Source organism: Salvelinus namaycush, chromosome 18, assembly GCF_016432855.1.
Source record: "Salvelinus namaycush isolate Seneca chromosome 18, SaNama_1.0, whole genome shotgun sequence".
Taxonomy (NCBI): domain Eukaryota; kingdom Metazoa; phylum Chordata; class Actinopteri; order Salmoniformes; family Salmonidae; genus Salvelinus; species Salvelinus namaycush.
The window spans coordinates 10,791,918-10,816,829 of NC_052324.1; the positions used below are offsets into that span (position 1 = coordinate 10,791,918).

Sequence of the window (24,912 nt, forward strand, 5' to 3'; positions counted from 1 at the left end):
CGTTACTGGACGACACATTTTCCCCAAAACGTTCTTGAACAGACTTTGAGGTATGTTTACTCCATTCGGTGGATGTGCTGGGGTTTGGCTTGAGCAATGATTGGGGTATTTTTAAAGGGCAGAGGGGCATTTTCAAACCACAACTGAACCCTCCCTGCTATTCAACTGGTCGTTCAGTACAGCACTCCTTGTTCTATTACGTGTTTGTGTAATGAACGCAGCCCTGCTGCCGAAAATAATTTTCACACAGTAGGGCCATTGTTTTTTATACAGGTAGTGAAATCAATTCACAAAATCCATGCATTTCATCCAGGCAATACTAGATGTAGACAACTTCAGACATCTGCCCCTTTAGAATAAGGATGTATCATTGATTGATGGCAATATTGTTTGGCATAATAGCTACAAGTTTTTAATTGAGTCACTAATGAAAAACGGATTATTTTAGTGACAAACCAAAACTATTTTTAGCAGCACAACACCACATAACGAGCTAAACATGTTGCAGATTGATCGCCGTCTATGGCCCGTGACCTTAACGATAATCGAATCCCCTCAGTAACTATGCCAACAATCGCGACACCGAACCTCAGATTTATTACGTTAGCCCACTAACTAGAAATAAATATACTCTTGTCGAATACATGAATCATGCCAAAGTGAGCATGCGATGTAGCTAGATATAATAATAATAATAATAATAGACAGTAAGATGTATACTCTTTAACACCGTTTACTCAAAACGTAAAACGTTTTGTAACAAAAACGAGAGGTTCAATTGGACAAATTCAGGTAGGTCCCGCCCTGTTTCGTTCGGTCGTTCCAGTTTCTCTGTTTTGCTTCCGTTTGGTTCTGAAACGGTAAACGGTTTATCTGTTGCACGCGTGGGGCTAGTCGACATCACAATTGTAAGCATCAACACGCTCAATAAGGCTCCAATGGACTGTAGAGGTAAGCCTACAACTAATTAGTTAACTAGCTACAGTACTGAACTAACCTTAGTCATCGGTCAATAGTTGGCTCTCAAAAACGCTGTAAGAGTGTAGCTAGCTAGCCAGGCTATTCTTGCTTCCATATAACTAGTCAATGCCCAGCTTGGTTAGTAATGTTTACTATATATTGCATATTTTAGCATTGGGGAGTTGAAACTTTATGCGACATATAGCCTAGGCCTGAGATCCAGGATTATCCATCCACATTTTTGTGTGAAATTGTGTAGAATTGGCCCTGAAAAATGTTTTTGCAACAAATCCAGAGATTGATAGTCTACTGTAATCAATATCTGAGATACCTAACGTTAGTACTTTTGTAGACTACCCTATCTGAAATATTGTTGTGATGAGATGAGTATCACTTCTGACCTAGTCTATTTGATGTTTGATAAACTTAAACTATTTCATGGTCATACATAGATAGCAGAGCATTGAGCACATAACAATCTACTCAAGCATGTCAGAGGAAAGGATATATTAGAAATGGCCCTCCAGCATTCTGAGTCAGGAGCCTGTTCACTTTGAAGGTCAAACTTGGCAGAGAAGAGTATGCCTTTTTTGTAGGAACTGGAGGATAGCAAGGTTGTCTTGCTTAACTGATTTTTATGTGACATGGTATCATTTGGCCCTTTCGTCCTGTGCTTCATCCTATACCACTGTTGTTTACATGACTTGTCTGTCCCTCTCCCTCCCCACTCCATTCCCTCACTGCTGACCTTTCCCCTATATGGGACCAGGACAGCTGTCAGCCGTGCTCATGTGAATAAAACCCACTTGTGAATTAAACCCACTCGGTTCTCTCTCTTCAACTGCCAGAGATCGGTTGTTTACTGGTCACAAGGTAGTACTGAAGGAAAAGCCTGCCTCGCTCTGCCGTACCATGTAGCCTAGTCCCCGAAAACACTGCAAAAGGTTTTTCTGCAAATGATTCCATTTGGGTTAATTATACAGTAATTTACAGGCTACCTTGTGCACTGTCAAGACAGCATATTTGGCTGCTTGTTTTTTTACCGCCTATTTGTGTCTAGTGCTTTTAGACGGTCCTTTTCATTATGAGGTAGAAGTTGCCCTTTACCACAGAACTAGGATCAGATTACGTTATTCCCCGACCTTGACAATTAGCAGGATAAAGACCTAAGAAGATAACTGACCCTTGATCAGTGGTTGGGGCAACCTCCACATAGTCAGTTCTCTGTATAGTGTTGGTAAAGCATTGAGAGAAAGGCTTATCTATTCAGATTGTATATCTGATTTTCTACAAGGTACACTATGTAGGTACACTATGTGGACACCCCTTAAAATTAGTGGATTCGGCTATTTCAGCCATACCCGTTGCTGACAGGTGTATAAAATCGAGCAGACAGTAATGGAATCTCCATAGACAAACATTGCCCGTAGAATGGCCTTACTGAAGAGCTCAGTGACTTTCAACGTGGCACGGTCGTAGGATGCCACCTCTCCAACAAGTCAGTTTGTAAAAGTTCTGCCCCGATAGAGCTTCCCTGGTCAACTGTAAGTGCTCTTATTGTGAAGTGGAAAGGTATAGGAGCAACAATGGCTCAGACGCGAAGTGATAGGCCACAGAAGCTCACAGAACGGGATCGCCGAGTGCTGAAGCGAGTAGCACGTAAAAATCGTCTCCTCGGTTGCAACAGTCTTGAGTTCCATACTGCCTCTGGACGCAAGGTCAGCACAATAACTGTTTGTCGGGAGCTTCAGGAAATGGGTTTCCATGGCCAAGCAGCAGAATAATGGTCTGGGGCTGTTTTTTTATGGTTCGGCTATGCCCCTTAGTTCCAGTGAAGGGAAATGTTAACGCTACAGCATACAATTACGATTCTGTGCTTCCAACTTTGTAGCAACAGTTCAGGGAAGGCCCTTTCCTGTTTCAGCATGACAATGCCCCCGTGCACAAAGCGAGGTCCATACAGAAATGGTTTGTCGAGATCTGTGTGGAAGCGCTTGACTGGCCTGCACAGAGCCTGGACCTCAACCCCATCGAACACCTTTGGGATGAATTGGAACGCCGACTGCGAGTCAGGTGTAATCGCCCGACCTCACTAATGCTCTTGTGGCTGAATGGAAGCAAGTCCCTGCAACAATGTTCCAATATCTAGTGGAAAGCCTTCCCAGAAGAGTGGAGTCTGTTATAGCAGCAAAGGGGTGGACTAACTCCATATTAATACCCATGATTTTGGAATGAGATGTTAAACGAGCAGGTGTCCACTTACTTTTGGTCATGTAGTGTATTTTGCTTACGGTAACAATTGCTTGTTCACTTGATAGAATTCTTACATCTGAGGCAGTCACATAATTCATTTTGAATCAATATTAATTTCCTTGTTGCTACAGTGACTACATTTGGATTAGAATCATACTTAGGTTAATTCTCTCTTTTCATGGATTTGCAGTTTCAAGAGGATGTCTGTGAATGCTCCCACTTCTACTCTCGGGATTTCTGCTCATATTGTGGCTACTCTGGAGGATTAAGAACAAGATGATGCTGGACCAAGGTGGGGAAACTCCGACTGGCTGTGGAAGCGCTGCAGCACAAGAGGAGATGCAAGCGGCCGATGGACCCACCGCAGCTGTACACACCCCTGCTCCCGTTGAACACTCCACGCCATTGGGTCTTGCATCATCTACCTCAGACAGCGGGGACAACAGTCCCCAAACCCACATTGACCCCTCTGAGGGACCCATGATACCCAGGGCAGGGGGTTCCCAGCCTCCTCAGGCCTCTTCAGAGGGGATGACAGAGCAGTACACACAGACCCAACCATCTCCCTTCGTCGTCCCTCAGCCTCCCAGTAGAACGACCAGGCCCAAGCTCAGCTCAGGCCCCGAGGTTCGACGAGCCTGTCTCAAGTTCATCCTGGGGGCATCGGAGGACAATTCATCAGATGACGAGCCGCCTTTGACCATGAAACCCCCTACAGGTTCGAGTTCCTCTGAGGCCACCGCCTCCACCGTACGGCAAACTGCATCAGCAACCTCAACCGCCTTCTCCCCCCCACAGCAAGTTCAATCAGTAACATTAACCACCACCTCCCCTGGCATGAGGTAGGCCAATGCAATGTTGTTTTGTCTCTTAGTTCAAGTTAACTTTGTTTTCATAATAGAGAACCGGTTTAGACATCCTCAATTTCTCTAGTCTGGTGACATCTGAAATGTATTTTGTTCAGAATGTGTTGGTGAATGCAAGTGCCTGCTCCATTAACCCAGTGTGAAGAAATAAATTGAGCAAATTAGCTCGTATCTCATTGACTAGTGAGGTGAGGGTACCTGTCAGTGCAGTAGCCTCTCACTGACAGTAGAGTGCGCTGTTGCCCAACAAGCGAGACCAAGTGTTGGCCAGGCCAGAGTCAAACTTTGCCAACCACATTGTGGTATGATTGCTGCCTTGTGTTCTGTCTCCACACAACCAGCCTGCCTGTGATCACCTGACCACAGCATGCTGCTGACAGTGAACTGTATTGTTGTCGCATGCCTCACGTCTCTGCACTATTAATGGAACATGTCTCTTGACTGACCTTGAGAACCAGGGTCTGAGTCCCAAGGGCCACACGACAATGTATTGTATGTTAGCTAGACAAACCGTAATCCCGCCCTTGGAAGTTCTCTGCAAATACATTTGACTTGCTGTACGTGGCCTTTAGGTTTAGCCCACACGGAGCTATTGTTTATCTTTTTTTGGTGATATCGTGATGGATATCTGGGGTAGTTGGTCGGCTAAGCTTATCTAAGTCTACTTGACGCAGGTTCAGTTTTCTTTGACTGCCCCAGTCCACTCTGAGCCAAGTATTAAACACTTGTTTGTAGACTTGAGCCACTTGTGCAGGAATTACCATGGAGGTGAAGCTGAAAGAGAAGGGTAAGAACTTACCGAGAACTTATCGTGTTTTTTTTTTTTTTTTGTAAATAGGGCCTTTTGTTTTTCCTAATATTAAGAAGTAGCATAGGCCTATGAATAGCACTGACTGACATCATGCTACTGTGTAGGCTTACACAACAATGGTTTGGCAATTTCAGTCAGTTTGCAAAATTGCTACATGAAAGAATTAGCCTTCCAACTCTTTGTTTACAATGTGCTAGAAGGTTATGATAAGCTTTAGTTTGGTGGTTCGTGAAGGGACAACTTGTATTTAACTTGAATGATAATTGATGCACCCACTGTGTGTGTGTGTGTGTGTGTGTGTGTGTGTGTGTGTGTGTGTGTGTGTGTGTGTGAGCGAGATATCAGACAAGATTGTTAAACACGTCTAAACAGACACACACACAGACTGCAGTGTTCTGTTCCATGTGAGTCTTTGGGTGAAGAATGTTTTGCTCTGCCTGTGGGACTGGGGAGGTTGTGGCTCAGCCGAGAGGAAGGGACTGGTGAAGGTCTTATTGTTTTGGTCTCAGATTTTAACTCCGCTATTCACACATCAGAAACAATCTGCCATGGAGGGTTTGAGTATGGAACTCCCCTCACCTGGTTGTCTTAATTGAAAAGAAAAAAACTAAAACCAGCAGACACTAGGCCCTCCATGGAATGAGTTGGCACCCCAGTTTTAACATGTTGCAGTAGCAATGTTTTCACCGGTGGAATTGGGGTAACCACATCTAAAAAGCCAAAATGGAAGAAGGGAACTATTTTTGCGTTACAGTGGACAAAGTAAATGTTTCCCATTGTTTCTGCAGACATCTTTGAATCTTAATTGTTATCCTGTTTCCCTGTACAAGTGTGAGGTGTGAAATATAAATGTTTTTTTGCAATTCCTAACTCCTCCCGAGACCCTCGGAGAGTGGGGTCACGCCAGGCATCAGCCATTATTGACGGCGACCCTGGAGCAATTAGGGTTAAGTGCCCTGCTCAAGGTCAGATCGCGCAAAATTGTAATTTTTTTACCTTGTCGGCTCTAACCGCTAGGCTACCTGCTGCCCTGGTCTCAAACTGTGGGAGATTTTGCTGTCATTCTGTTACTGAACTTTATCTGCACTATTCCTCAAGTAAATGTGTTTTAGTAAAATGTTGTGTCAATTGTTACAAGAAGACTTCTGCAAATAGGTGTATGGTTTCTTTTAACTTTGCCATCAAGTTTTTGCTTGGCATATTTTAAAGTGAAATGTCTGTGTCACTCTTATCGCGTAATTGTCCATTATTAGACAGATGTAGGCTCTGAGTTGCAAAACTAGCCAAACAGAATGTCTGGAGCTTGACAAGTGCACTTTCATCACAGGAATATGAAGCCCCCGAAGTATCTCTTGACTTCTGGCTTGAATTCCTGCAAACCTACAGTGCTATAGTCTAATAACAGAATATGCCCCCCCCATTTCAGCCCTCACTAAAATAGAACTTTGGCAAGCCAAGCAATGGCATTGCAATGCCAGGCTTTTCCATCCTCCAGATCATTTTGGATTGGATGGAGGAAGAATGAGCTGTGGCGCCTAGTGAACACTACCCCGTGTCATTACAGTGATGTTTGTCAACATTTCACTCATTGGCAATGCCAGGATTGTGACTTAAACTGCACGCGCACTTGTTATTTAGGCACATGTAATGTCTTTCAGAAGTTCTGCTAGGCTGATTGCCTGAGGGCTGAAATAGAATGTTTTAAATATGTTGTCAAATCATCCTACGTAACAGCAATTCATTCTAGCTGAGCTTTGGATCAGTCGACCTTGATCAGAGCATATCTCCAAACAACCGTGGGACAGATTAGGCCACGCAGCGAGCCAGAGGTAATTGCAGACACCTGTGGTAATATAAAGTACCCAAAACGGCCATTCGATAGAAATACAGGATAGAACAGAACGTTATGGATGTATTTCTACTAGAACAAAACACATGTACACAGGGAATGTGGTGTTCGTATAAGGAACCCATACTTTCAGAGAGGACAATAAAGGAGAAAACCGTCTAGTGGCCTGATACTTCTGGGTTTAAGTAGCAGGCCACTAGGGCTGTCATGAATACAGGACACCCTAATACCAGGGAGGCGGTGTGTGTGAAGCTAAGATGATAGGAATTACAACATGACCTTCATATCAAAATCCTCATTAAGTCCTCACGGTTGTAGGGTGCCTAAAGTATGAATCCAGAAGAGTTCTCTATGGCAGAGTTTACAGTTGTCGTCTCCTCCTCTTGGTCACACTTCCACCTTCTCAATGCCCTGGAATTGTAGAGAAGACGCACTGGACAAAGTCCAAATCATCCCAAAGTGTCTGATTGTGTATCTCAATGACGTTACTTTAAGATAATGTGTAGGACATTTTGAAAACATTTAGTCTAAGTGTTTTAAATGTTAAACATTTTGTAATTTGGGTGAACTGTCCCTGATATTTGATTTCCCTAGGCCTAGCTATAGCTTAAAATCTCATTTGAGGAGACTGCTGAGTACAGATTTCTTTCTGGTCTTGACATTGTTTTCCTCAGTGATCCATAATTGAGTCACTAGAATCTTCACTGGAATGGTGGAAGTGGCAGGTTCTCTTAACCCTTCCCTGGTACGCTATATTGTTCAGTGAACTTCTTATCGTTTTATGTCTTGTGTCAGTTTAATGAAGTGGGCAGAGTTTCTGAATGAGTCTGGCTACTTATTAAGTCACCACGATCATGTTGAACCCTGTTATTGTATCATCACTTTTTCATATGAACTTGGTTCATATTAATATTATTGGTGGTTTGGCACAATGGAGAGATTGTAAAATTACCTGCCAGGGCTTGCGTGTGTAACTAGGCTATGTATTTTTGCTGATTACACGTTAACCCTTAATTGGCTCTGTGGTCTGGGAAGTCTTGTTTATACGTGCTGTGACTACCAGAGCCACACTATCTCTGACGCACCTCCTGAAGGTAACAGAGAGGATTAGCACTTAGTTTTATTGACATCTGTCTGATTGTAGCCGAGTTGGAACATTCGTCTATCTAGGTAGGCTGAACACCTGTGTAAAATATGGCTGACGAGATATTTGGCTTACAGAGAAGGTAAGGAACTTGTGACCTGAGCAACAATAGCACAGCTGCTACCCTACGTAGAGACTAAACTTTGTTTGACTGCTGCAATGGTCCATCGATTTTAACATTGTCGCCGCCGTTTCCTTCTCCTTGTTGTGGGTTGTCGCAGAGTCCGATGATGGGTTTTCCCCTTGGGACAGCAAAGTAGGCTGTGGCATATTGTAAATTGCTAGCGCTGGACGGGAATGTTCTTCTAGTAGTCTTATGTCCTACTTTACCGGAACATACTTTACATGCGTAGATTTGTCACAAAACAGACATTTGTGAGTGCCAGTTGCTTGATGTTTCGCTTGAGTAGGTACTAGGTTACAACATTGACATAAAAGAGGACACATGTCATGTATACCCACTTTAACTTACTTCACTGGAATAGGGTCTGACGACGTGAAATTCCTCCCTAAGCACTATTTTTGCTTTATCAAATGGCCTGTTCAGTAGACGTGCCAGACTTCCTCTTACCCCTTCCCTGGTAGGCTATATAGTTGAGTGTTGGCTCTTTCTCGGTAGTGAACTTCTGAATGAGTCTGGCTACTAATTTAAGTAATCACGTGATCATGTTAAACTGAGAATTTGAAATCCATTTCCAGGTTAATTCTAACTAAGTTGTCATTGTTTCCGTTATCTTTTTCATATGAACTTGGTTCATGTGGATATTATTGGTGATTTGGCACGATGGAGAGATAGCTAAGTTACACAAGTCCTTAATATGTATCGTTGCTGATAACACGTTAACCTTTGCTTGGCTCTGTGGTCTGAGAAGTCTTGTTTATGCGTGCGTACTTGCAGTGTGCAGGAATTACCAGAGCCACACTATATTTCAGACACCTCTGTAGGTAAGAGAGTATTAGCAATGTGTTGTCATCTGTTAGATTGTAGCAGAGTTTAAACATTTGTCACGGTAGACTGAACACCTTGCGTAGGATATGGCTGACGATACCAGTATCGTGATACTCGTTGGTATTGCGTCAAGGAAATAAAACTAAGCGTATTGAACTTAAGGAAAATAGCCCTAATGTTGCAAACAAACATTGTTGTCATCCAGAGTCACATGTATTTATTTTCCAAGCTGTAGCACACTCTTTTACATACATCAAGTTTTTAAAAGACGAAATAGTTTGCTTTGCGTTTTAATTTTTGCCATGGAAAAAAATATTGCGATACTGGTGTCGTCCCTGCCCTAGCTGACTAGATTTTTGGCTTACAGAGAAGGTAAGGCACTTACTTGTAACCTGAGAAACAACAGCACAGCTGCTACCCGCTGTAGAGACTGCAATTGACTGCTGTAATGGTCCATCGATTACCGATGCTGCTGTTTCTTCCTTGTTATGGGTTTTGTCGCTGAGTTCGGTAATGGTTTTCGCCCTGGGACGGTAAAGTAGGCTATAGCAACTTGCTAGCGATGGACGGGAATGTTATTCTAGTAGTCCTACATCCAATTTTACCGGGACATACTTTACATGCATCGCTTTGTCACATCACAGAAATAAGCGGTTGCTTGATGTTTCGCTTGAGTAGGTACTAGGATCCAAAATGAAATAGTGTAGGTTACAACACGAAATGTTGACAAAAAATGAGGCATTGACACATTTGTGGTCTTCGCCAACAATTCGTCTGTTTTTCTCCAGGCCGAGCATGTCTCACCCACACCTGGTGAAGAAGGTTCGCGAGAGCCGGAAAATGGAGCTGCAGAGAGACTTCACAGTGGCCTCGCCAGCCGAGTTTGTCACCCGCTTCGGTGGAAACCGGGTCATAAATAAGGTAAGAAGTCCCTGTCTGGGCCTTTTGGATGAGTGTCGCAAAATTGTTGTCACTTTTTACTAAACTCCTCGTCAATCTACCTGCAACAGACTGAGCCACCAAAATACAGCGTCAACTTTGTTCTTAGAGTATTGTCGTTTATTCTCAAACTCTTTTCCTTTCTCTCTCTCTCCATCTCCCTTTCACGTTTGCTCTCCACCTATTTGTCTTTCTCAAGGTGCTGATAGCTAATAATGGCATAGCAGCAGTCAAATGTATGCGTTCCATCCGCCGCTGGTCCTACGAGATGTTCCGTAACGAGAGGACCATCCGTTTTGTGGTGATGGTCACCCCTGAGGACCTGAAAGCCAACGCAGGTCAGTGAGACAGGTTTTCGCAGGTCATCAGCAGCAGCTCCAGAAGGTTGTTCCTCATTGTGCCACTCAGCAGATCTGGAGATTAAGTCTACAGCGGGAAACACCATCAATTATTTTCATTAAATGACTCTATGGAAATATCTAAATCATTCAATTTGTAAGTCGCTCTGGATAAGAGCGTCTGCTAAATGACTTAAATGTAAATTTGCCTGGAACCTCTGGGGGGGGAAAAATAACTGGTGTGACTGTCTGTGTGTGGCTCTTCTATAGAGTATATCAAAATGGCGGACCACTATGTACCCGTCCCAGGCGGAGCCAACAACAACAACTATGCCAATGTAGAGCTGATCGTAGACATCGCCAAGAGGATTCCTGTACAGGTCAGACTGTGTTCCTCCACTCTCACCCACAGAGACATTCCCAATCCCAAATCAAGTCACAATGTTCTATGATAAGTGGACCGGCGGCCATGAGTGTTCCAGTCAAATTCCCATGTTCTTAGGGCTTTGGTCTTATCAAGTAATTCTATTTTTATGGCTCAGACTCTGATCTCTGCTTTTTCTGTTGTTCATAGGGGGTCTGGGCCGGGTGGGGTCACGCCTCTGAGAACCCCAAACTACCTGAGCTCTTGGACAAGAACGGAATCTCTTTCTTAGGTACAGCCCAGCATTAAGCCGTTTGTGGATTTTTGGATTGTAATGATTTCCCATTAGTCATTTCAGGTTTAATGACATTACAACACAAGCGCCATTCATTGCGATGTAGATATCGTTGTTGTTTTTTGTTGGTGTGTCTCAGGGCCGCCCAGTAAGGCCATGTGGGCTCTGGGAGATAAGGTGGCCTCCTCCATCGTGGCCCAGAGCGCAGACATCCCCACCCTGCCCTGGAGTGGATCAGGTGATGTACCTGCACCCTTACCCCCAGACAACCATGCCACATTCCTTATCCCCTATTACATAATACTCCAAACATAAAGTATTAGGACTCTGACTGGGTTACTGACTGGGTTGTATTTTGAGACTAATGGTTGTAAGGGACTGTCAAGTTTTTACGAGGCCCGGAATTGAAAGGAGTTGGGAAAGAATGGCTTGTCTGTGGTACATCATCTAAGCTAATATTTTAGCAATAGGAATACATTTTGCAGTTCAATGATCAATACACAGAATCATCAGATAACAGGTTTTGTGACTGCACCAAGAAGGTACAGACATTTATTGACATTTGTTATGAACAGAACCTAACTCAGCCACACCTTCTTTTACACTTGGACTCAAATGTGGAGGACTGAACTGAAACTTGTCCAATCAGAGGGCAAGTAGACAGTCAAACCCCTCCCCGGAACTATAAAATAATGTGAATTACTGAAAAAGAGCTGATGTGATTGGTCAAAAGACCAATTAGTGGAAAAAATATCAGAATTGGGCTGCCTGTGTAAATACAGCCTCTGTTTCCTTTGGAAAAATTGAATTTAAGATTTAAGGTTTTGTAAGTACACTAGCCTCAGTGCCTTTCGACTGTAGCCTGGTCCTTTGCTGAATTCTAAGGCCTACACTCTGCGCATCTCTTTGTTGTGCAAAACGTGAAGTTTGTTTTTGCTGCTGCCGCCTTTATCCAACTGTGGCCAATGTGGCAGCAGTCTAATCTCAATTTGAATGAGGTGAAGCCATTGAAGTAGAATGGGGAGCCTACAATAGATATCCTGTTCAATTACTAGTGGTTATGCCATCAACCCTCAAAGTTCCAGAATGGGGGAAAATGGCATCCATATTGGTCCGGGAGAAATATAAACCTGTCTGATTGGAATGAATGGCAGTAGAGGCATAATCCTGATTTTACTTACGCAGAAAAATAAGACATTTATGATAAATCAGAAATTGTGTAATAGAAATATTGTCATAATTATAAATTCAATTAATACAGAGTTTATACAAATTGTAGGCTCTAAAAGAGTGCCTTCGGAAAGTATTCAGACCCATTGACTTTTTCCACATTTTGTTACGTTACAGCCTATTCTAAAAATGATTAAATTGTTTCCCCCCCCTCATCAATCTACACACAATACCCCATAATGACAAAGCAAAAACAGGTTTTTAGACATTTTTGCTAATTTAGTAGAAAAAAAACTGAAATTACATTATTATTCAGACCCTTTACTCTGTACTTTGTTGAGCACCTTTTGGCAGCGATTACAGCATAGAGTCTTCTGGGGTATGACGCTACAAGCTTGGCACACCTGTATTGCAGATCCTCTCTAGCTCTGTCATGTTCGATGGGGGGCGGCACACCTGTATTGCAGATCCTCTCTAGCTCTGTCATGTTCGATGGGGGGCGTTGCTGCACAGCTATTTTCAGGTCTCTCCAGAGATGTTTGATCGGGTTCAAGTCCGGGCTCTGGCTGGGCCACTCAAGGACATCCAGAGGCTTGTCCCGAAGCCACTCCTGCGTTGTCTTGGCTGTGTGCTTAGGGTCATTGTCCTGTTGGAAGGTGAGCCTTCGCCCCAGTCTGAAGTCCTGAGAGCTCTGGAGACGGTTTTCATCAAGAACCTCTCTGCTCCGTTCACCTTTGCCTCGATCCTGTTTAGTCTCCAGTCCCTGCCTCTGAAAAACATCCCCACAGCATGATGCTGCCACCACCATGCTTCACTGTAGTAATGGTGCCAGGTTTCAGGCCAAAGAGCTCAATCTTTGTTTCATCAGACCAGAGATTCTTGTTTCTCATGGTCTGAGAGTCTTTTTCCTGAGGAGTGGCTTCCGTCTGGACACTCTACCATAAAGGCCTGATTGGTGGAGTGCTGTGGAGATGGTGGTCCTTCTGGAAGGTTTTCTCATCTCCATAGATGAACTCTAGACCTCTGTCAAAGTGATCATCTTGTTCTTGGTCACCTCCCTGACCAAGGCCCTTCTCCCCCGATTGCTCAGTTTGGCCAAGCGGCCAGCTCTAGGAAGAGTCTTGGTGGTTCCAAACTTCTTCCGTTTAAGAATGATGGAAGCCGCTGTGTTCTTGGGGACCTTCAATACTGCAGACATTTTTTGGAACCCTTCCCCAGATCTGTGCCTCGACACAATCCTGTCCCGGAGCTCTATGGACAATTCCTTCGACCTCATGGCTTGGTTTTTGCTCTGACATGCACTGTCAACTGTGGGACCTTATATAAACCAGTGTGTGCCTTTCCAAATCATGTCCAATCAATAGAATTTACCACAGGTGAACTCCAATCATGTTGTAGAAACATCTCAAGGATGATCAATGGAAACAGGATGCACCTGAGCTCAATTTCGAGTCTCATAGCAAAGGGTCTGAATACTTATGTAAATAAGGTATTTCTGTGTTTTATAAATTTGTAAACATTTCTAAACCTGTTTTTGCTTTGTCATTATGGGGCATTGTGTGTAGAATGCTGAATATTTTTATTTTATCCATTTTAGAATAAGGCTGTAACGTAACAAAATGTGGAAAAAGTCAAGGGGTCTGAACTTTCCAAAGGCACTGTATGTAAACAGCCATGCATGTCTACATTTTTGGTTTCTTGGACAGCTGTGAGTGATATTATGTGATACAATGTCAGTACTTGTTGCATTTACAACTTGTCTATCATCAGCTGTTTTCAACCAGTGTATGGCTGTGGTTTGACTGCATTGTTTGAACGGAATGTTGGCATATTGGCAGTTATTGAAACTATTCTGGATTAATTTCTCTAAAGTTGTCTGGCTGGCTAGCAAATAAATTCTTCAAATTCATTATTTTACTATGTCTTATCACAGCACTGGCAAACCATGGTTGACCAACTCCCTGACCAAAATGGCTGACCTTTTATCCCATCATAAGAAGATTCATTTCCATTCTAGTTCCTAATTCTATGATTTTGGAGATTGTTCAACGTTACCATCTTGGTGTTTTAATTTGTAGATTGGGAAATGCGGATTGGGAGAAGGTGTCCTTCATGGTTAGACGGCGTTGACGTGGGGGGTGGGCGGCTGCATTTGAAATGTGTTGCGGCGTGGTTACATGGTATTGAAGATTATTCTAATGTGCCTACACAGCCTATTGTTTATCGCTGTCATTAGTGTATTTGAATAATGCGAGGTCTCGTGTTGTATCATATCAGGCCGTGATTGGGAGTCCCATAGGGCGGCGCACAATTGGCCCAGCGTCATCTGGGTTTGGCCGGAGTAGGCCGTCATTGTAAATAAGAATTTGTTCTTTACTGACTTGCCTAGTTAAATAAAGGTTAAATATATATTTTTCTCCTGCCTGTGCTGTAGGTCTGAGAGTAGACTGGACAGAGGACGACCAGAGGCTGGGCCACGTGATTAGCGTGCCTCCGGAGGTCTACGTGCACGGCTGCGTGCGCGACGTTGACGATGGTCTGGCGGTAAGCAGCTCCACGCCATCACCCGCCTCACTAACGCTGAAACCACAGAGACAACCTTTTCTAGGCATTTCCCTTTTTTAAAAGATGTCTGAAACACTATTTCAAAGTACTTTTCCCAGAGAAAATGAAATACGGCCGCTATTCGGTTACAAACCAAGGTTCATGAACAGTGGAGCAAACTGAAGAAGAAATGCGTTGGTTTTATACAGTAAAATTAGATTTTAAGGATAGGGTTGCTGAAAATGAAAGAATATTCAATGTGCTTTCTCCTTTAAAGGGAGCAGACAGAATTGGCTACCCGGTGGTGATAAAAGCGTCAGAAGGCGGAGGGGGCAAGGGTATCCGAAAGGTGGACAATGCTGAGGACTTTGCCAGCTTCTTTAGACAGGTTTGTGTCGTCGCACTGTTACACCACACACCTGTATGCTGATTCTCATTGCTGCTGGGGGACGTAGTGTCCCGTGACCACAATCAGGAAATGAATTGTGCGACTTGGTGTTGCCTTCGACAATGTTTAACGCAGCGTATCTGCTTGTATGGTTGAACTTATTAAATTATCTAACAACAATCATGTGACGGATCCTCATCCTCAGGTGCAGGCGGAGGTGCCCGGCTCGCCCATCTTCGTCATGCAGCTGGCCCAGCATGCCCGTCACCTGGAGGTCCAGATTCTCGCCGACCAGTACGGCAACGCCATCTCCCTTTTTGGCAGAGACTGCTCCATCCAGCGGAGACATCAGAAGATCATTGAGGAGGCCCCAGCCACCATAGCATCTTCCACCACCTTCGAGCACATGGAGCAGGTGAGACACAGAGGGGCTTTCCTCATCTTTAAATTCTCCACTTTGACATTTAGATACTTTTCTCTGTCATTTCCAATTCAATATTCCATTTGAACAGTAAAAGTGTTAGGGCATGCAATGGAAAATGTTTCACACTGGAATGCCTATCCCTGTTTCAGTCTGTTTTCTTTCGTTTGGTGCCTAATGAACATGAGCCCTCTCTCTCTCCCTCCCCATGTCAGTATGCAGTGCGGCTGGCTAAGATGGTGGGCTACGTGAGTGCAGGCACTGTGGAGTACCTCTTCTCTGAGGACGGAAGCTTCCACTTCCTGGAGCTCAACCCCCGTCTGCAGGTGGAACACCCATGCACAGAGATGATCGGAGACGTCAACCTGCCCGCTGCCCAGCTCCAGGTACGCTTCAGCCAGAGGTCAGGGGTCACACCCCGGCTATCACAGCCTCGTGGTTTAATCTCTGGTCCTTTGACTTAGTCAATAGTCGCATTCAGGTTATATTTTTCCGCAGTCTCAGTAAAATTGCTATGTCATATTAATGTGGTTGAGATGTTATGTTTTTACCTTTTCTTAACTGACTTGCCTAGTTAAATACAAATTCTTATTTTCAATGACGGCCTAGGAATAGTGGGTTAACTGCCTTGTTCAGGGGCAGAACGACAGATTTGTACCTTGTCAGCTCGGGGATTTGAACTTGCAATCTTTCAGTTACTAGTCCAATGCTCTAACCAGTAGGCTGCGCTGCCGCCCCATGTTCTGGAATCCCTAGGGACTGATTGTGGATAGACCATGTTGGGTCTAACTGGGTAAATTTCCTTTGTTGTAGATAGCCATGGGGATCCCCCTCCACAGGATCAAAGACATCCGCGTGCTGTATGGAGAGACCCCTTGGGGGGACACCACCATCAACTTTGAGGCCCCCGACTGTGTCCCCAGTCCCCGGGGACACGTCATCGCGGCCCGCATCACCAGCGAGAACCCAGACGAGGTGTGCATTCTTAAGTCTACAGGCATGGCCGGCCATATTCTAAACAAGCGATGGCATGGGTTCTGTAGGCTCACAACTCACAACGTCCTCTCTCCTTGTAACTCGCAGGGCTTCAAGCCCAGCTCGGGCACGGTGCAGGAGCTCAATTTCCGCAGCAGTAAAAACGTGTGGGGCTACTTCAGCGTGGGGGCTGCTGGGGGTCTGCATGAGTTTGCTGATTCCCAGTTCGGCCACTGCTTCTCCTGGGGGGAGAACCGAGAGGAGGCCATTTCGTGAGTTTTTCCTTACCTTGTTGTGCCGTAGACTAGACTATCAGTGCTTCTGATGATGGTTCTATCGACCCCTAGCCCCTACTTCCTAGCCACTCCTGGAGACCTGAGAGGATTGGATAGGTGGAAGCAACAATTCCACCCGGCCAACCAGAAGGCAAGGTGAAGCTATTATCTTAAGACTTTTCCAATCCTCAGATCTACAGGAGCGACTAGGGTGTATGGGTTAGGCCCGGTTCCGTTTGGAATGCAGCATGAGTTAATGGTGTGTGTTGGTGTCTTACTGTACCTGGGTGGTGATAGTGGTGGTGGTTACTGTGTGGTGGTGCAGGAACATGGTGGTAGCCATGAAGGAGCTGTGTATCCGGGGGGACTTCAGGACCACGGTGGAGTACCTCATCAAGCTGCTGGAGACCGAGAGCTTCAGGAACAACGACATCGACACCGGCTGGCTGGATAATCTCATCGCTGATAAAGTTCAGGTAGAGAGCACCCTTGTGAAGTATGAATGTGAATCTTAACCATTTCAATCCTGTAAATCTACAGTTGGTAAAAACAAATCTTCTAACGTGCTTGTGTGTGGCGTGTTTTCCCCCGAAGGCAGAGAGGCCAGACACCATGCTGGGCGTTGTCTGTGGGTCTTTACACGTGGCGGACGCCAGCTTCAGGAAGAGCATGTCTGACTTCCTGCACTCACTGGAAAGGTATCCCTACTACTTTACTGACTTTATTGTCCCCTTGGGGACATTTTGTCGCAGTGTCATGTACACGTTTAAATAACAAAACAAATTGACAATACAACAGTTACATACCAGTAAAAAGAGACTACCTGCTGGCCTTACTTTGTCGATAGGAACATTAGCCCGAGCTATTTAGGAGGGATATCACACCTGGCACAAATGATTGTCTAATTCTGTTTTTCCTGCTGAGGGGTGCCCTGTACCTGCGCCCAGAGGGGAGTAGTTCAAAGTCCAGGTACAGGGGTTGGCTTGGGTCTAGAAGGATTTTGTGAGCCTTGCGGAGGGGCCTGGCATTAAAGATCTCCTCCAGGCCTGTCTGTTTGACTCCATGTACCTTGCTTACTGTGGCAGCATATTTCTCTGGCTGACAGTGGCATTGCCAAACCAACAAACAATACAAAAAGTTAAAACCCTCTCATTGAAAGATTTGTAAAACAGAGTCCGTATAGTCGTCTACATTGAAAGATCCCAGCGTTTTGAGAAAGTACAGTCTGACTCTTTTTGTAGATCAGGTCTGTACATTTACTCCACTGAAGCTTATTGTCCAAGAGGACACCCAGATATTTGTATTCCTCTACAATCTCTATGTTCTGACCTCTACATCTGATAGATGTTGCAGAGGTAGGTGTTGTTCGCTTCCTGAAGTCGACGCACATCTCTTGGGTCTTGTTGGTATTGAGGACCAAGTGTGATTCGTCACACCACTCTACAAAGTCATTTAGGACCGGGCCATGGTGTTCCTCGTCATCATGCAACAGGCTGATCAAGGCAGTGTCATCAGTGAACTTAACGAGGTGTCTGTCAGGATGGGAACTAGTACAACTATTAGTGTACAGGAGTGGGGACAAAACACATCCTTGAGGAGAGCCTGTGTTGGTGGTGCGTATGTCTGACACGTGGGGACCTACTTAGACCCGCTGTGACCTCTGGCTCAGGAAGTCCAACAGCCACAAAACCAGGCAGAAGAAAAGTCAACAAACAGAACTCTGACATGGGATTTGGCACCCTCTAGATGTCTATAGACCATGTTGAGGAGTGTAAGAATGGCATAATCAACTCCTCTGCTGGGCTGATCTAACTAGCTGAAGGAGTAAAAACAAAAAAGAGAACCATTTTAAACTGTACATATTTTACAGACACAGTATATTTTAAGTCGGAAGTTTACACACACTTAGGTTGGAGTCATTAAAACTTGTTTCTCAACAACTGCACATTTCTTGTTAACAAACTATGGTTTTGGCAAGTTGGCTAGGACATCTACTTTGTGCAGGACACAAGTAATTTTCCCAACGATTGTTTACAGACAGATTATTTCACTGTATCACAATTCCAGTGGGTCAGAAGTTTACATACACTAAGTTGACTGTGCCTTTTAAACAGCTTAAAAAATTCCAGAAAATGATATCATGGCTTTAGAAGCTTCTGATAGGCTAATTGACATCATTTGAGCCAATTGGAGGTGTACCAGAGGTTGTATTTCAAGGCCTACCTTCAAACTCAGTGCCTCTTTGCTTGACATCATGGAAAAAATCAAAAGAAATCAGCCAAGACCTCAGAAAAAATTTTGTAGACCTCCACAAGTCTGGTTCATCCTGGGGGGAGAAATTTCCAATCGCCTGAAGGTACCACGTTTCTCTGTACAAACAATAGTACACAAGCATAAACACCAAGGGACCATGCAGCTGTCATACCGCTCAGGAAGGAGACGCGTTCTGTCTCCTAGAGATGAACGTACTTTGGTGCGAAAAGTGCAAATCAATCCCAGAACAGCAAAAAACCTTGTGAAGATGCTGGAGGAAACAGGTACAAAAGTATCTATATCCACAGTAAAACGCGTCCTATAACGGCATAACCTGAAAGGCCGCTCAGCAAGGAAGAAGCCACTGCGCCAAAACCGCCATAAAAAAGCTGACTACGGTTTGCAATTGCACATGGGGACAAAGATCTTTTAAACTCAGATTCACAATTCCTTGCGTACTATTGTTTGTACAGATGAACGTGGTACCTTCAGGCATTTGAAATTGTTCCCAAGGATGAACCAGACTTGTGGAGGTCTACAATTTTTTTTTTCTGAAGTCTTGGCTGATTTCTTTTGATTTTCCCATGATGTCATGCAAAGAGGCACTGAGTTTGAAGGTAGGCCTTGAAATACAACCTCTGGTACACCTCCAATTGACTCAAATGATGTCAATTAGCCTATCAGAAGCTTCTAAAGCCATGACATCATTTTCCAAGCTGTTTAAAGGCACAGTGAACTTGGTGTATGTAAACTTCTGACCCACTAGAATTGTGATACAGTGAATTATAAGTGAAAGAATCTGTCTGTAAACAATTGTTGGAAAAATTACTTGTGTCATGCACAAAGTAGATGTCAAAACCAACTTGTCAAAACCATAGTTTAACAAGAAATTTGTGGTGTGGTTGAAAAACAAGTTTTAATGACTCCAACCTAAGTGTATGTAAACGTCCGACTTCAACTGTACGTATTTTACACACAGTGTGTTTTAAAATGGTTATCTTTTTTGTTTTTAGTCCTTCAGCTAGTTAGATCGTCTATCTACCATATTTCTTACACCAATCCTATGCTTATAAATCCTTGGGGGGGAGCGAACACCTCTGTAAGCAGCAAGAGAATCTCAATGTCTCCCTATCCTGTCTTATTACTGTAATGCTTGTTCTATGTACTTTTCTAAATCCAGTATGTGAAATGTCTTCTTGTAGAGGCCAGGTGCTGCCTGCAGCCAGTCTGCTGAATACTGTTGATGTGGACCTGATCTACGAGGGGGTCAAATACTGCCTCAAGGTAGGAGGACCTGATATTACACCTCTCTCATTCTCTGTCATGACTGAACTTCCTCATTCTCTCAGGGACAAATCCTAACCAGTCAAAGTTTCACTTAGTCGCCCATTGACATCAGTGCATGACTAAGTGAAAATGTGTCTTAAGTTATCAACCAATTCTTTTTTGAAAACTCTGTTTATTAAGTTTTACACACACACAGACAAGACAAAGCAATATAAATAATATACTCATCTAGAAAAAATACAAATAATACATATAAAAAAAATAACTTTAAAGATACTATACTTTAGACAAGTTAAACACACCAGGCAGAAGGCTACAAAAGGTTAAAGGGCAATCTATAGTATAGGGACAGAGCAAACACCTCACCATTGTTCCTGTAAACAGTCAAGGGATGGGGTGGAGAAATGCAACCACTCAGACAGTCAAGGCCACAGACCAACCATCCACTGGACCAAAAATAAAAAGTTTACAATGCTTTAAAATAAAAAATGAATAATAATAATTTTATGTAGGCGTGAACAGAATTAAAAAATAAAAATAACTGGGAAAAACAAGCTCACACCTTAGTCTCTGCCCGGGCAAGATGAACAAGGCATCCGCAGGTCACAATCAATAAGCACATCAACCTTAATGCCCCCCACCCCCACCCCAGAAAAAAACACAGAAATGCTCATCCAACCTCTAAGTCACAGGGGGGTCAAATACAGACTTATTTTGGTTTTAATAGGAATGCCATCAGAGGATGGACTGTTTAAAGTAAGACCGGAATGGAGCCCAAGCCTCATTAAACAGTTTGGGGTTCCCACGTGAATTGAATTGAATTTTTTCTAGTTTCAGAGAGCACAACACATCTCTCACCCAATATTTATAAGATGGGGGAGCTGCCATCTTCCAGTTCTGTAGTATTAGCCGTCTAGCTAAAAGAGTTGTATAAGCAACAGTGTCCGACTGGATTCTTGACAGGGGGGTGCCTATGGGCAGTACTCCAAAAAGGGCTGTAAGGGGAGAGGGATCTATAACAGTGTTATATATATCAGAGAAACATTTAAATATTAATTCCCAGAAACCTGACAGTTTATGACAGCCCCAGAACATATGCAACAGTGTGGCTGGTTCAATTTTACATCTGACACAGGTAGGATCAAAATCAGAGAATATTCTTCCAAGTCTGGCCCCAGACCAGTGGATACGGTGAACCACCTTGAATTGAATGAGGCTGTGTCTAGTGCTAAAAGAGGACGAATGCACCCTGCGCAGCACAGATTCCCAGGTGTCTTCCCCAAGTTCCTCCCCCAAATCCTTTTCCCATCGAGTCTTTAAAGGCACCAAAGAAGGGTTCTGTAAGTCATGAATGATTGCATATACATCTGAAATTGCGCCCCTAGGAAGCTTGTTCAGCTCCAGGATGCTCTCTATAGCTGTATTCACAGGCCTATGGGGAAATTCAGGTGTGTTAGCTCTGACAAAGTTCCTAGTCTGGAGATAGCGGAAAAAGTGGGATTGGGGGAGGTTGAACCTTTCCTGTAGCTGAGCAAAAGAGGCAAATGTATCATCAAAGAATAATTGGGCTAGTGAGGAGAGGCCTAGTGAGTGCCAGATGCCAAAAGCCCCATCATTCAAAGATGGAGGAAATAAAATGTTCTGATTGATTGGGCCTGATAGAGAAAAGCCTCGGAGGCCAAAGGCTAAACGGAACTGATTCCAAATTTTAAGAGACTGCTTTACAATTGGGTTGACACACCTTTTGCCTAGGGACACTGGGAGAGACGAGCACAACACAGAAGAAAGTGCAGCAGGTTTACACGATTCAGACTCCATCTGGACCCAGATTGGTCTAGGGCCAGTAGGATCAGTCTGCAGCCAGTACAGAAGGGCTCTGAAATTTGCAGCCCAATAGTATGTCTGAAAATTTGGTAGAGCTAAACCCCCCAATGACTTAGGCTTCTGTAAATGTTTTCTACCAATCCGTGGTACCTTGCCATCCCAAATAAAATGCATGAATGTTTGATCCAGTGAAATAAAAAAAGGTTTTGGAATAAAAATGGGTAAACATTGAAATAAATATAGAAATTTGGGCAACACACTCATTTTAATGACATTAATCCTTCCGATAAGAGAAAGAGGTAGCGCATTCCAAAAAGTAAAAGATTGTTTCAAACTGTCTGCTAGAGCAACCAAGTTTTCCTGAAACAGATTTGAATATTTCCTTGTCACTTTAACTCCCAAGTAGGTGAATTGATCCCGGACAATCCTAAACTGAGAACTTGTAAAAGAGCACTTTAAAGCAGCCTTGTTTACAGGAAAAAGCTCACTCTTGCCTAGATTCAGCTTGTACCCTGAGATTGATCCAAACCTTTTAAGAACAGATAAGGCGCGTGGCAATGAGGTATCAGGGTTAGAGATAAACAAAAGGAGGTCATCCGCATATAGCGAGACTTTCTGCTCTGAGCCCGTCCGGATTATTCCTTGAATGGCATCATTAGAGCGTAGTGCAATGGCGAGAGGTTCGATTGCCAAAGCAAACAACAAGGGGGAGAGTGGACAGCCCTGTCTGGATCCGCGGTGCAAGGGAAAATAGTCAGAGGACAAGTTGTTAGTCCGTACCGAAGCCATGGGGGAAAAATAAAGAATCTTTATCCACGCAATGAATTTGGGGCCAAAGCCAAATCTATAAAGGGTAGCTTGTTAGGTAATCCCACTCAACGCGGTCAAACGCTTTTTCTGCATCAAGTGAGACCACCACCTCTGGGTCCTCCGACGCAGGGGAGTACAGTATATTCATAAGGCGCCTAATATTGAAAAACAAATGCCTATTTCTCACAAAGCCAGTCTGGTCAGAGTGTATTACTTGATGCAGCGAGCCTTCCATACGGATGGCTAAAAGCTTGGCTAGGATTTTGTAATCACAGTTTAAAAGCGAGATTGGGCGATAGGATCCACATTCCAGGGGGTCTTTGTTTTTCTTTGATAGTAATGAAATTGAAGCCTGATAAAGACTAGGCGGTAGCTTTGAGGTATTAAGGCACTCTGCAAATAGTCGAGACAAGAATGGGCAAAGCAGACCAGAAAACGTCCTGTAAAATTCGGTTGGAAAACCATCCGGACCCGGTGATTTACCACTTTTCATTGCGGACACTGCTGTTGCAATCTCCTCAGGTGTAAATTCTTCTTCTAGACAGTCATGGGTGTCTGTATCAATTGAAGGCATATTCAGGCCATTAAAGAAGGAATCAATCAGCAAAGGGTCTTGAGGGGATTCAGAGGTGTATAGCGCAGAATAAAATTGTTTGAATTGATCATTGATCTCTTTATGTATAACTGTGGTGGCACCAGACGGGGTCCTTATTTGTGGGATTAAACGTGAGGCCTCAGATTTACGGATCTGATGTGCAAGGAGTTTACTGGCCTTGTCGCCTTGTTCATACACTCTGTACCGAGCTCGCAAGAGTAACTGTTCAGCTTGCCTGGTAGAAAGCTCATCAAATTCAGATTGGAGTAGTTGGCGCTCTTTATGCAGATCAGAGGAAGGAACTGTGGCATACTTCTCATCCAATGTGGCTATGGATTCGCTCAGGTCCCGAAGTCGCTGAGAGCGAACTCTGTTTTGGTTGGCTGTATAAGAAATAATTTGGCCACGTAGGTATGCTTTGAGAGACTCCCATATGGTAGAGCAGGACATACCTGGTGTTGAATTAGTTTCTAGGAATAAGGTGATTTCAGAAGAAATGAAATTGACAAACTCCTTATCTGAGAGTAAAATGGGGTTAAGACGCCATTGATAACACATAGGAGGTCGCTGGGGAAACTCTAGTTCAAGCACTAATGGTGAATGGTCAGAAATAACAATACTCTTGTAAGTACACTGCCGAAGGTTAGGCAGAAGTTTTTTGTCCAAAAAGAAGTAATCAATCCGGGAGTATGTTTGATGAACATGAGAATAAAAGGAATACTGTCTATCTGTAGGATGTAGGAAACGCCAGGCCTCAAACATGGCATATTTCTGAAGAAAGGCTTGAATAAGTAGGGCACATTTAGATGGGCCTGTAGTTGTTCGTGAGGACTTGTCAAGAACTGGGGACATTTTGCAGTTGAAATCCCCCCCTAAAATCAACAAATGAGAATCTAAATTGGGTATAGCAGACAAAAAGGAAGAAATGAAACTTGTGTCATCCCAATTGGGAGCATAAACACTAGCCAAAACAAGAGGGGTAGAAAACAGTTTACCGGTTACTATGACGTATCGTCCCTTAGGATCAGCGATAACCTCAGAAGCTACAAAGGGAGTGGCTTTATCAACCAAAATGGCAGCCCCTCTTGATTTACTATGAAAGTTAGAGTGGAACACTTGACCAACCCAGTCCCTACGCATCCTAAAGTGCTCACCAGTCCTCAAGTGAGTCTCTTGTAGAAATGCAACATTTGCATTCAAACCCTTTAAGTGTGTCAACACCCTCTTACGCTTCACTGGGTTATTAACCCCTTTGGTGTTCCACGAAATGTACTTGATCGCATTGTTTCGGCCCCTCTGGGCATTCCCGTTATACAACCCTGTCATTAGAGCATAGAATGGAAAAGCAATGAGCGCCCAAAAACCCCAGAATAACTTGTCTCAGAGTAATAATGTACGGTGGTAGATGTTTGGAAAAAGTACAGAAAAAAAAACAAAAAAGACAGAATGACAACATTAGAACTGAACAATTCAACCCCTCCCCCCATCCCAGACAGTACCTCCCCAAACGAGGTACAAGCCTAAATAGAACATGTTCTCTTCGCACAGTATGTCTGTGAGAGTGCGGTCTTAAACCTAAACCCACAGTCCCGCTCTTTAAAG

At 43.8% G+C, this 24,912-nt stretch overlaps 1 protein-coding gene across 1 annotated transcript in view; it reads left to right on the forward strand.

Moving 5' to 3' along the window:
* The first annotated feature begins 9,624 nt into the window (after positions 1–9,624).
* The window catches only part of LOC120063072 (acetyl-CoA carboxylase 2-like), a 36,555-nt gene continuing 21,267 nt past the window's right edge, over positions 9,625–24,912 (forward strand). Inside the window, exons 1-14 of the mRNA XM_039013204.1 lie at positions 9,625–9,753; positions 9,971–10,109; positions 10,380–10,489; positions 10,684–10,765; positions 10,908–11,006; positions 14,373–14,482; positions 14,760–14,870; positions 15,076–15,285; positions 15,507–15,677; positions 16,105–16,266; positions 16,375–16,538; positions 16,867–17,017; positions 17,136–17,239; positions 19,997–20,078. Of these exons, the coding sequence (XP_038869132.1) occupies positions 9,628–9,753; positions 9,971–10,109; positions 10,380–10,489; positions 10,684–10,765; positions 10,908–11,006; positions 14,373–14,482; positions 14,760–14,870; positions 15,076–15,285; positions 15,507–15,677; positions 16,105–16,266; positions 16,375–16,538; positions 16,867–17,017; positions 17,136–17,239; positions 19,997–20,078 (1,821 nt within the window). The 5' untranslated portion in view covers positions 9,625–9,627. The remainder of the gene's footprint in view (positions 9,754–9,970; positions 10,110–10,379; positions 10,490–10,683; positions 10,766–10,907; positions 11,007–14,372; positions 14,483–14,759; positions 14,871–15,075; positions 15,286–15,506; positions 15,678–16,104; positions 16,267–16,374; positions 16,539–16,866; positions 17,018–17,135; positions 17,240–19,996; positions 20,079–24,912) is intronic.